Here is a 13,397-nt window from a genome sequence, read left to right on the forward strand (position 1 = left end):
AGCACCCCCAGCTCTCCCAGTCTGGCTCCAGGCTTGGGAACAACTCCATGCTTCCTCTGGACTCCTTCCAACATTCCTCAATCTACAAAGAAATGTTAAACCAAATCCCAGTTGTTGGCCTGCAGCCCTTAGCCCTCACCCAGAGGATGGAGAGGACCTCCCATGGCCTTGGCCATTGCTCCAGAGCCCTGGACTCCTCCTGGAGCAGCTCCTTGGCTTTGTCCCTGACCTCTGCTTCTTTATCTTGCTGTGACAGCTGCTGGCCAGAAAAAGGGAGCTAAAAGAAAACAAGGCACTGGGACTTGCTAAAAAATTCCCAGACTCTCAGCTGGAGCCTGATGGCTTGACAGAAATTCCCACAGGGATAGTTAAATCCTGCCCAGTTTTCTCTTCCAAGCTTATTGCTTTGGAAAAGAGACACCAATGGCTGATGGGGTGGATGGAGCTGGAGAGAGTTTAATTTTAATGCCTGGCTTAGGATGGCTGTAATAATTAATCCATGCTAAGGATACAGCTGGGATAGAGGCTCAGCAGTGAAACGTGAAATAAATGACAATAAAATACAGGATTTTAGAGTCAGTGTCTGGTGCCTGGCACCTGCTGAAGCTGGAGCACATCACCTCTCATGCCCTGTGATAAAACTTGACCCAGTAGCTCAGTAAGGCAGGGAAATGCTGGCAGCAGCTCCTGTTCCTGGGAGCACACCTGCAGTGTCTACAGTCAGCGTGGGCAGGATCAGGGAGGGCTCCTTAGGGAATGTCTGTCATGCCTGTCACGTCAGAGTGTCTGGAGTGACACAGAATCATGGAATTTTTTGGAATGAAAGGACCTTAAATCCCATCCATCCCCCACCCCCTGCCATGGGCAGGGACACCTCCCACTGTCCCAGGCTGCTCCAAGCCCTGTCCAGCCTGGCCTTGGGCACTGCCAGGGATCCAGGGGCAGCCACAGCTGCTCTGGGCACCCTGTGCCAGGGCCTAACCACCCTCTCAGGGAACAATTCCTTCCCAATATCCCATCCAGCCCTGCCCTCTGGCAGTGGAAGCCATTCCCTCTGTCCTGGCACCCCATTCTTTGTCCCAAGTCCCTCTCCACCTCTCTTGTACTTTTAGGCCCTGGAATTCTGCTCTAAAGACCCTGGAACCTTTTCTTCTCCAGGCTGAAGTGTGCAGAGATAATATTTTACATTTCTGAGGTCATCACTCCTCTCAGAAATACTGAGAAAACTTCTGCTCTGTTTTCTTCTAGCCATCCTCCATTGATAATTCTTTTAGGATCAAATTTCTTTTCCCCTTCTTCCCAGCTCCATCCACCCCATTTGACCCTTCTCCTGAGCTCCTTTAGTGTATTTTTTTTTTAACTTGTTTCCTCAAGTTCTACCAAGCAGAAATCAAAGTGATTTCCAAACCTGCTGTGTGCACGAATCTGTGGAATAGTAATGGATGGAAATGGCTCATTTGCTTCTGCTTTATCCAGCATGAGCCTTGCTGTGTCATTTTCCAACCTTTCCCCTTTAAAATCCACAGTCTGGCACCAATTTTATGCAGGTTCCCCACTGGAGGCTGGCTCAGAGTTTGAACCATGTAGAAGTCACTCTGTCCTAATCCCTGAACACTGTTTGCTTGGGATCAGTGGAAGTCATGGGGAAAGAGCTGAAATCTGCATTGAAGTTCCCTCTGTTTGTCCAGGGGTGTTCCTGGCTCATCCATCCCACATTCCCTGCCCTTCCCTGAGTCAGTGCAGGTGTTCAGCATCGTGTGCTGCTCATTAACCTCTCAAACCCACTGGTTCTGCCAACCCTCATAGAGCTGGGAGAAGGTGCAGGCCATAAGTTTAATTTAATAGGGAAATTACACTGGGATATCACTAAATCCAAAAGGATGTGCCTGACATCCCACCTTTTAGCTTTGGGAATTTCCACGTGCAACAGCTCTGGTTGAAAAAATCGAAAGATTTGATTTCTGCTGGAAAGATTTGATTTCTGCTCCAGCTGGAGTTGTCCCCTCCCTGAACTGGAGAGAGAGCAGAGCCATGCTTCATCCTGCAAAGCCCCAAAGTGGTTCACTTCAGTTGTGTTCAAATGGTGGTGATTTGAGTTCTTCCTGTCCCTTCAGGGAACGTGGGAACGCTGGGAACCATGTGGAACAAAGCTACTGGAAGCTTAGGCCATAGATGATAGATGTACAGCACATTTTTGGAATTTCGTTCTCCTGTGACTGTGCTTGTGCAGCCAACTCCACGTTTAGAGTTGAAAACATTCCCAAAAATCCAAAGTTGTGTGTTTTTGCAGGAGTAGTAGGAAAAATCACCACTCATTTTCTTGGATGGTTGGCTGGGGGTACCAAGGGAAGAGTGCAGGACTCTGGGGAATTACATGGTTCTCAGAGGAGCCTTTCCTGAGAAATCCAGGAGCTGACAAATTCCCCTCTGAACAAAGAGGTTTTAGCTGTTAATTAAAAGTTCCCTGAATCCCCTGGGGTTTTTGGGTTTTCCACAGGTGAATGTTACCCGGGAGGACTCTCCAAGTGAAGATCCCGTCTTTCTCCGCACTCTGGGCAAGGGGGATTGGTTTGGAGAAAAAGCTCTCCAAGGGTAAGTGCTCCTTAGAAAGTAGTTCTTGAATGTTGATATTTTCTCCTGGATTTTTGTAGCTTTCAGGCAGTTCTGGCTGTTTGGGAAGAGATTTGGAGTGGATTTATTCTTTTGGAGTCAGTGGATTTGTGGTAAAGGAGGCCCCACCTGGATGGGAAATGGGTTTGTTCTGCACTTGAGCAGACAAATATAGACCTTCCCTTGCTTGTGGATATCAAAAATTAGTTTATCTTCGTGCTTCCTTCCCCAAACATCTATTGTAAGCTCAAAGAGTTTCATTTTTGCAACTCTGGAGTGTTATTCCTGTATGGAAAAGGATAATCATGGTCATCCTCACGGGGTGGATGGCTGAAAGCAGGGCAGTTTGGGGGGGGTGTTAATTGCTGTATTTATTACATGGGAGTTTGGAGGTGGAAATTGGATGTGAGTGAGCACTTTTATATAAATATTTTCCTTTGGAGATGAGCTGAAAAAGGAGAGAAGCTGAAAATCCATATTCAGCAGGTGTTTATTATAAAAATAGGCTTCATTAAGGCAGAAATTTGGGATACTTGTTCATTTTCATGGATAAACCTCTTTTCCTGGGGGTTTAGTGGGGTGCCAGAGCTCTTGGGCTTTTTTTGGGGTAACATGGTCCATCCCTCCTTTACCACCTTTCTCCCCAATAAAATAGGGGACAATATTGGAAGGACGAATTTCCTGGCACTTCTTGGCAGCCAGAGATGTATTGAGCACAAACCTCAAGTCTATGAATCTCTTCCTTAATTACAAAGTATTGTGGTTATTGAGCAAATATCCTGATTTTGATGCCATCCCTGCACAGCCCTGGTGACACAGAGCATCCCCATGGTGGGAACTCCTTGGCATTTCAAATACAGTAGTTTGATATTGGTTAATTTACAATACTTGGCTGAATATATTTGAATATTCAATATAGAAATAGAAACTTAATTATTGAGAGGATGTTCTCAGCATGTAGGGAAAGCACAGTCCTGCCATCCCTGGAAGTGTCCAAGGCCAGGCTTGGAGCAGCCTGGGACAGTGGAAGGAGTCCCTGTCATGGCAGGGGCGGCACTGGATGGGCCCTTCCAACCCAAACCAGTCTGGGATCACTTTTTTTCCTAGAAGGGAATTCTTCCAGAACCATCCCTCCAGTTTGCTGATAATCACAGGAGTCTTACAGATAGATTTAAGTGGAATAATGTGAAAATATTGTAATGCAAACATTTGGTAGCTAAATAAATTGCTAATTAATGAGTTTCTGTCAGGATTGTGAGAGACATCCCTGTTTGGCCACTTGGGAAACCTTTAGGATGATTCCACTGCTGTAAAATACAGCTATGGCTGAGAGCCTGAGATAAAATTGGATTTTTACTCTATTTTTTTTAATTTTTTAATCTTTGATTAATTTTTTAAAACTTTACCAGGGCCTTAGCAATACTTGAAAGTCCAGAAAGGTTTGGGTTGGAATGGACCTTGTGAATGCAGGCAAACCCAATGGGAAGAGATGATGATGTCTGACTCAATTCAGAAGACTGAATGATTTCTTTGTTATAATTATGCTAAAATACATTAATATACTACATAAAGGAAGATACTAAAAACTACAAACCTACTTGTTTTAACTCTAACTCATAACTTGTGACCCTCTCTTGAGAGTCCAGCCACAGGTGGGTTGGATTTGCCATCAGGCCCAAACAATCCACCATGATCCAATCAAGCAATTACCCCAGGTAAACAATTCTCCAAACACATCCCACATGAGAAAAAGAAGGAGCAGAAGTAGAAACTGTTTTCTCTTTCTTTCTCCCTGTGCACCTATATGAAAAATCCTGAGAGAAATGTGCTTGCCACAGGACCTTACAGACTAAAGGGCCACTTTATTGAAACCTGGTATATTTTGTGTGTGTAGAATAAAAAACAAGAGCTAGAAATCATTTCTTCATTAAGATAGAAAACAATGCAGAAATGCAGCCTAGCAGGAGCTGGGATAACAAATCCCTCCCAGCAATATGTCCCTGACAGAGCCATCAGGGACTAAAGTGCATTATCCATTTGCCATGCTCACAGCAGATGGCACCCATTAGTTCCCAGTATCCCATTCCACTCTGGCAGAGCAAGTCATGAAATGATGATCCACATCCTCTCCCAGGCCCCTCATACCTTCCTGGCTAATTGGAGGCAGCAGATGGATAATTTGCAGTCTAGCACGACATAATTTAGGGTGCTCCACAATCAGGTGTTGTTTTCTTAGTTGCGAAGAAGTATTTATTATGTAACAACATTTAAAAACATCATAACATAATAGAAAGATTTATTATAAAACAATAATTATGTTTATCAGCAGGGAAATAAAGTTCCTTCAAATCAGCACAGGGAGAGAACTCAATGAATCTTGGGTACTAAACTCAGTAATAACTGTGAATAACTCAGTGTGGCTCAGGTTCTAAAACTGGCTGATAAATTAGGGAGTGCTGCCTTGCTGGTCTCACACAGCTGGATCTTGCTCCAGAACATCTGGAGTACACCACAGCTCCTTTCCAGAGGGATGTTTTGGGAACACCTATCCATCCCATTGGATGGAAAACGTGGTTTAAGCCTGTGGCAGGGAGTCTTGAGGTTGAAAATGATGGGGAAAGAAAAGGGGACAGAGAGCAGTTTTTTTGGAAAATGAAGGTTGTGAGCACCCTGGGATAGTGGGAGGTGTCCCTGCTCAAGGCAGGGGGTGGAATCTGTGGGCTTTAAGGTCCCTTCCAATTCAAACCAGTCTGGCATTCCATGAAGGCCTCCTTCCTGCTGCATGTTCTATCATGTATTGGATTTACACAGGGCTAATGGTTTGGGCGATACGGGTTTCATCTGGTTTTAGGATTCAGGAGTTCTGGACCTGGAGCAGTGGATAAGGGCAGGGGGCTGATGTTTGGAGAGCTGGTGATGGAGAAGGAGGAGTTTGATAGAAATATTCATAGTTTGGTTCATAAGGCTTTGACCAAACTGGCCAAGTCTTGAAGTCTAGCTGGGATTTTAAGGTGGGTGCTTTGTTTATTAAAAAAAAGGGTCCCTCAACACTCCTGGGCAGTGGCAAAGCAGAAAGAATATGGGTGAGCAGCCCAAACAGAAACTGAGACAGTGCCTCCATAACATGTATGTGTCCATTGGATGTATTTATGTATAAATATAAATATGAGGGTGTATCCCACTGAGAAAAGCAATGGGAATATGGATGATTTAAACCTACAGGAATAGCACAAAGTTATAACAAACATAATCCATGTTATAGCGTGAGAACAGCAGCTGGTTTTATGGCTGTTTTATAGCACTTGGAGGAGGAAATTTTTAATGCTGTTTTATTCTGAAATCCTCTGAGTTTGTTGATTTGGGCTGTGCTGGGAAATAAGGAAGTTATTTTCTCTGTGGGGAAGGACCTGGGGACACCGACTGTCCCCGGGCCAGCAGAGGCTCCCGGGGGACACCGAGCTGTCCCCGGGCCAGCAGAGGCTCCCGGGCCAAGGAGGGCAATGGGAGCTGGGGCAGCAGAGGAGCTCTGGCAGCAGGTCAGGGAGGGATCCTGGCCCTGGGGCAGCCCTGGAGGCACCTCTGGGTGCTGTGTCCAGCTCTGGAGCCTCAGCACAGCAGGGCCAGGAGCTGCTGGAGCTGAGCAAGGGCCTGGAGCATCTGGGTGCCCAGGAAAGGCTGAGGGAGCTGGGGCTGCTCAGGCTGGAGAGGAGCCCCAGCTGAGAGGGGCCCTCAGGCCGGGCTGTCCCTGTGTGCAGGGAGGGGCAGAGCAGGGCCCAGGCTCTGCTCCGGGGCCCAGCAATGGCACCAGAGCCACGGGCAGGGCCTGAGCCCAGCAATTCCCCCTGCACAGGAGGCACAACTTCTTCCCTGGGCAGTGCCAGCCCTGAGCACATTGTGCACAGAGCCTGGGGGCTCTCCTCCCTGGGGCTGGGGCAGAGCTGTGTGCACACAATGCTGTGCCCTGGGCTCTGGGATGGCCCTGCTGGAGCAGGGAGGTGCCACCAGCTGCCCACTCGGCTCCTCCAGCCTCAGCCTGTGACTTATATGAATTATTTTAAGCCATGGCATATGGAAAAGGTGTGGGAATTTGGGAAGCTGTCCCTCCGCCACGGTAATGGCATGTCAGGTCATAGATGGAACTGCTGGGGGAAGCTCCTGTTTGGCACTGAGAGTCCCCAGGCAAAGCGTGCCCTCCCCTCATCCTGCTAAAGACTAAAATACAGTTTTGTGTATTTTGTGTATTTTGTGTAGTCTTTACCTCTGTAAAGACTAAAATACACTTTTTTTTTTTTTTATTGATTCTTTGTAAAATGTGTTTGTGGTGTGTAAGGGGAAGAAGGACTTGCGGTGTTTGGGTTGCACAGGAGGAGCTGTGCCCTGGTGACCCCAGCAGTGATAACTGAGCTGTTTGGACTGATTTATATCTGGTTTTTTGTTACATTCTCGATGATCTGAAAATGAGAATGGTGGTAGCTGTTCCTCCTGGGACAACACATCTGCTTCCAAGAAAATTTGTGCTATTTCCCATTTACATCTCTACTTCTGGTAGTTATTTTCTCTAAGTTACAGAAATCAACTCTCCTCTACCTGCTCCAAATCCTTGGGGCATGATTTGTACCCTGGTAATTTCCTGGAACAATAAAACAATATCTATGGGTATGGGTAAGAATGTCAACCGGCTAATTTCTGTGCTGACCATTGCAGAAACCTGATACCATACTTCCCAACTGGAGTAGTGGGAGTTACTCTGATGAATGTTGACATCACTGACCAGAAAAGCATGGGAATGCACATGGGAAATATCATATCAGGAATATTCCAATCAGGATTGAAGCTGGTGATGTCAGAGCTCTCTTTATTCAGAAATTAATGTTGGAGATTAATTTAATGCCAAAAGCTTTTTAAAAGGCTGAGAACAAGACATCAATACAAGTAGGATTTTGTTCCTTTTTTCATAGAGGGGTTTTTCTTGAGTCAGACTCCAAAATGAATTGTTTTTTATTAAATCTCTATTTACTCTGCTAGAGGTGCTGGGATCACCCCACTTCTGCTCCCTGCTGTAATTCCCTCTTTCCTTCTGTGTCCTTGAGTGATGCCACTGCTGGACTGACCTGACCATTGCATTGCTCCTTTTCCCAGGGAATAACTGAAAAGCTCAGTGTTTCTTTAAAAACCTCATAACCCACACCTGGAAATCTTTGGGGTGCCCCACCTTGCTGTCCTGCTCTCTCCTTTTTTGTCCTCTCCAGTTTTTTTCAGGTTTCTTGGCTGTCCTGGAAAGGAGCCCTTTTCCCATTTCCCTTTTCCCCTTCCCCTCTGCAGCTTTTATGGGCTGAATCCTTTTCCAGTGTCCTTGAACTGACCTTCCCAGGAATAATGAGGGTTATATTCCATTTTCCAGGGACACCTTCCTTGCCATCCCCTGGTCCCACTAAAATCTTCCCATTTGCTGCCCCATGAACCTCATTGTCCTGAATTTTCCAGGGAAAAGAGAATGGAATGGAGAATTGTAAATATTTGTCACTCTGAAACACAGAGGCAGGCACACAAGTGTAAATGTGGCAGGAATTTCATCTCAGGGTGACATTTCCAGAGATATCTATAAATATAAAAGATATATTTATCCTATAGGATAAAAATAGGAAAATACCATTGTAATTCCTATTTCTTCAGGAAGAACCACAGCTCCTTGTATTGCAATCCATGTGTTTTTGGGGAAAGCCATCCAACCACCAAAAAATGCCAGGAAAGGGCTTGAGAAGCAGCAAAATTCTGGTGTAGGGAAGCAAATGGAATTTGTGATGGGAAAGGGCTGGAAAAATGGGCTGTGGGGTGGAAGGACAATGAGGGAAGATTCTCTCCTGGGATGATTCCTCTTGGCATGAAGCCATTCCTTGGTTACAGTGCTGAGACATTCTCTATTCCCAGTTTGGAAAAGTAGAAAAGGGAATTAAAAGCAATCCAGGATAAGGCAGTTTTCCAGCCAGGAGCTCCATGGAGATGGGGATGTACTCATATGTAGTGGCCATCATAAAATGGAAGCAGTGCTTCAAGTGTTGATGTGAGAATGAATAAACCCCAAAAGAATAATAAACCCAACCTTCGCACTCTGGCAAGTTGAGAAGCATTTTTGCCACCCTTGTTGCTAAATAATAGGGTTTTTCCTATAAATCCAGGGTGCTTTTTCCCTATTTCCCAACACCTGTGCTCTGTGAGTATCCCATGTACTGTGGATCCAACATATGGCCTCCAAGGACCATCTGGAATTTTTGTCATCCATTACCTCAGATGCTTTTTACACTTGGAAGCACTGGGTGATCTCAGAAGATCTTTAAGCCTTTATTTCCCTTTCTCTGCCAGGGAGGTGGGAACCCTGCTGGATTTAGATCCATCCCTGATGGATTTAGATCCATCACTCTGAGGCGCAGAAGCCTTTTCAGGTTTTGGGAAAGCTGTTGGCAATTCCCTGAAACAAAACCCTCCCAGAGGCTTTGGAGGGCGAGAGCTCCAAAGCTGGGACAGCTGCAAGGGGAGAGGCAAAGTGACACGGGGATGGTGTCACCATCTGCTCCCTGCAGGGCTGGAGCTCCTCCTGCAGGGATGGCTTGGAGAGGTGGCAGATGGGCCTTGGAGCTGATGGATCTCCTGAGGACACCCCATGGCAGAAATTCAATTAAATGGTGGAAAATGTGGCCCTGCCCTGCCCAGGCTGCTGTTGGGGTGGCCTGGCCTCAATGCCCTCGGCTCAAGGACAGATGGAGGAGGTTTATGATTGCAAAATTGTGAAATTTCCATCAGGCCCTTTGTGGTTTGTGGCATGATGGATTTGCTTCCCTTTCTCCAAGTCAGGCCCTTCTCCCAGGTACCAAGCAACAGAAGAAGAGGAAATGGTCAGGGGAGGTTCAGGCTGAACATCAAGAATAATTTTGTCACCAAAAGAGTTGCAAAGCATTGGAACAGAGTGCCTAGGGAAGTGGTAGAATCCCCAAGAAGCATAATCCTGGTGTGGTCTGGCAGTCTCCAAGGCTTGGAGCACCCTGGGATAGTGGAAGGTGTCCCTGCACATGTCAGAAGGTTGGGACAAGATGAGCTTTAGGGTCCAAACACAAACCATCCTGGAATTCTGTGCTGATTTCCATGATTCTGGGCCTTTTTTTGCCAACATATGAAGGAATGAGCTGGAAAGGACATTTCCCAGAGGGCAGAGCAAGATGTGGTGGCTCTCCCAGCGTCCTGCTGGGGAGCACTGCACTGGGACTCCTGAGGAACAGTTTATTTTCTGCTTTTCCAGCAGGAATGAATTGATATTATTGGCTCCTCCTGCCTAAAATCACAACACAGAATGGATTCTACCAAAGCTCCATCTAACGTGGCATTTCCAGCACTCTGAATTAATTGCTGACCAACATCCTGAACCAGAGCTGCATCTTTAATCATTTCTGATCCTTGCTGGGTCGAATATCCTCAGGCAGTTTTAAAACCTTCCTTCTCCTCCTGCACACTTTAAAGTGTGGCACTAATTGCCACAGTAGGTTGGGGCTGTTAATGGTGCTTGTTTGGTTTTTTTCCTTCTTTTTGGATGAGCCATCTGCTGCTTGAGGCGATTCCTCCGAGTCCTCAGATGTGCAGTTGACTTGTTGATTTTTAGAGTCTGTTGTCTGAGATTGTACATGTGGCAACAAGCCAGATGAAGCCAATTTTCCTCTCCTGTCTTTACATTTTCTGGCACATTTAGTGACTTGTGAAGATCTCTGGAAGATGTCCCTGCCCATGGCAAGGCAGCTGGAAGTACATGATTCGTAAAATCCCTTCCAACTCAAACTCTTCTGGGATCTTCTGAACTCAGCCCAGCTTTTCCATTAACAAGAACCACAGGTTTTATAGAAAAGAAAATCTCATGTATTTAAACTGTTGTAATATATTTCTATATAAATATAATGTACATAAAATATTATATTTATATAAAGGTTTGGAGCTGGAGCTCAGCATCCACAGTGCAATTCTGTGTTCTGACAAACAGTTCAGTTTATAATCTCAGGGCTTTTCCTCATTTTTGTGCAGAGAGCTGGTTCCACCTTAGGCTGGTCAAATAGATCCTCATGGAAACACCTCTGGTTCTGAAGGGATGGGGATTGTCGGGAATGCAAGGCTGGTGCACAGAAATCCACTATTTTTTCATTTATTTTCTAAGAAAAAAAAAAAGAAATGTGAAAAATACATTCACTCTCCTGTGAAAATTTAAAAAGTTTAATAGATGATAATAGGAGATAAGAACCATAGAGTAAAGGTTATGTGGTCAGAATCTTGATACTCAGCTAAGACTACACCGTTATCTTTGGGGATGCCACTTAAATACCTTTTCTATTATATTAGTTTGTTATATATTCATAGACTTTTATGCATATCTATAAACTAGTTTATATATTCTAGGAACTATTTTACATGGGTTTGCTTTTTTAGAGTATGTGTGTTTTTTGGTTGTGGTTTTGGGGTTTTTTTAAAACACTTGGTTTGGGCCTTAATTTGTATTTTCTTCAGACAGTGAGTGTTGAAAGTTGGTATATCTGTAGTAGGTGTTTTTATCTTATGTTTATTGGATATTATCTTATTTAAGTAGGTATTTTAACACAAGTAGAGTTATTTCACTACTATGTTTTACCTTAATTAACAACAGAAATAAAAACTATCTTTATATCGAAGTTATTTTAATATCACATATATAAAACCTATTTGACTATTTGTGAAAAGCCAATATTATAATATGTATCTATAACAGAAATTTCAGAATCATGGAGTGGTTTGAGTGGGAAGGGACCTTAAAGTTTCAAAATTCCACCCCTGCCATGGGCAGGGACACCTTCCACTGTCCCAGGCTGCTCCAAGCTCTGTCCAGCCTGGCCTTGGGCACTGCCAGGGATCCAGGGCCTGCCCACCCTCACGGGGAACAATTCCTTCCCAAAATCCCATCTAAATTTCCCCTCTGTCTGTTTGAAGCCATTCCCCCTTGTCCTGGCACTCCATCCTTTGTCCAAAATCTCTCTCCATCTTCCCTGTCATCCCCTTCAGGCACTGGAAGGACACAATGAGGTCACCCCAAAACTTCCCTTCTCTGGGCTGAACAATCCCAATTCTCTCAGCCTTTTCATGTCTGCCTTAAAAATATTTTTATCAACTCAAAGTCTCTGGAAAAGAGCCGTTAGGAGATAAAGTCCCTTCCAACACACACCTTTCTAGGAGTCTAAAAAAAAAATAATCCAAGTTTTACTACTCTTCTCCTCACAGAACGAGTATAAAGAACATTAATTTGTGTGAAGTTACACTCAGACCCAACTTGACAACTCAAATGTAGTTAGTAAATAATCAAATGGTTTGGAGTCTTAAAGACAATTGTTGGTTTAGGAAATCAGAGCTTACGAATTGTTCTTGTTTTTCTCTAACTGAGTCATAGCCCAGGAACTCAATTTTTTTTTTTTTTTTTTCCCTTGGAAGTTGTTGTCTAAAGAGCAGAGACAGTATTCCTCCTGCTGAGTTAAAATAATCAATAATAATAAAAATATATATCTAAGCAAGCAGAGTGTGCCAGATGGAGGAAGGCAAGATTCCAGGGATTTGGGGCAAAGCAGCACTACAGAAGATTTATAGTAACGCATATATTTGCTTTTGCTGCAGTGAACATCTCCAAGAATTTTTCCAATGGTTTTTTTTTTCCTTCTGTGTTCCTTCAGAGCCTGGAAAAACATTGCTGCACTAAGGAATGCATAGGAAATAATAAATATTATTGCTATTTATTAGCTAAGAAAGCTGCTGGAGCACTATTCACATCAAAAGAATATGGTTTTAATTTATAATTTTTTTTTAAAGTAGTGCAATTTGGAGGATTTAATTTTCTTTCTGAAGTGGGATGAATGGAATGGGTGGTGATGGAAGAGATTTCAGGGGTCAGATCTGGTTCTTGCTTCCTGGAAAGAGCAAAATCCTGGGATTGCACTTCGTTTTTCCCATCTGGAAGGTGTGAAACAGCCTGGCAGGGCTGAAGGCTCCAAACTCTTCATTTTTCCCTCTTTTCGTGATTTTTTTTTTTTTTAGGCACTTCCTGTGCTGTGCAAAAGAAAAAAAGGAAACAATGGGGAGGAGAAAAATTCCCATGTGATTTTTGTCCTGCAGCAATACCTTGATGTCAATAATAACCATCAACTATTAGATCCAAATGTTTTATCCTAGAATTTCAAAATGAGGATGTTTATATCAAAATGATGGTTTAGGACAAATGTTTCTAGTTGGGGAAAAATTCCATGCTCTGAAATAAATGTATTTTGAATGAGAGGAGAGAAAAATTCCTGTACAAGAGTTCCAGTGAGGAAATCACACATTTTTCCTGGGAAAATGCTTCCATCAAAATACTCCCTCCAGCTCTGTTCAAGTTTGTAAGAATTAAGTGGAATGAAGGAATGCAGAAGTGAATTTGAATTCTCTTGACTTCCTTTAAAAAAAAACAAAAACCAAAAAACACCCGAACAAGTGAAGATGCCTGTGGGGGATGCAGGAGTAGGAATTAATTCATGGGATGGAGACAGGATAATCCATGTTAGCAAACCCTTGGAGCAGGTTTACAACAAGATGGAATTGAAGTGGGGAAAAGAGAGCAAAAACTGAGATATCAGCTTAAATTTACAGCTAAATTTATTACAGCACCTTGTGATGTGGCTTCTGTTCAAATCCCTTTTTTGTACCCAGGATGGATTTGGGTTTGTGTGTCAGGCTTTGGAGCTCCATTTAAATTTCTTGTA

At 44.0% G+C, this 13,397-nt stretch overlaps 1 protein-coding gene across 3 annotated transcripts in view; it reads left to right on the forward strand.

Annotated features, from left to right (window-relative positions):
- The window catches only part of PRKG1 (protein kinase cGMP-dependent 1), a 371,522-nt gene that overhangs the window by 280,063 nt on the left and 78,062 nt on the right, over positions 1-13,397 (forward strand). For all 3 annotated transcript variants that reach the window (XM_030275746.4, XM_030275745.4, XM_072930863.1), the window contains one exon: positions 2,498-2,592. In XM_030275746.4, coding sequence (XP_030131606.1) covers positions 2,498-2,592 — 95 coding nt within the window. The remainder of the gene's footprint in view (positions 1-2,497; positions 2,593-13,397) is intronic.

This window comes from Taeniopygia guttata, chromosome 6 (genome assembly GCF_048771995.1).
Source record: "Taeniopygia guttata chromosome 6, bTaeGut7.mat, whole genome shotgun sequence".
Lineage (NCBI taxonomy): Eukaryota > Metazoa > Chordata > Aves > Passeriformes > Estrildidae > Taeniopygia > Taeniopygia guttata.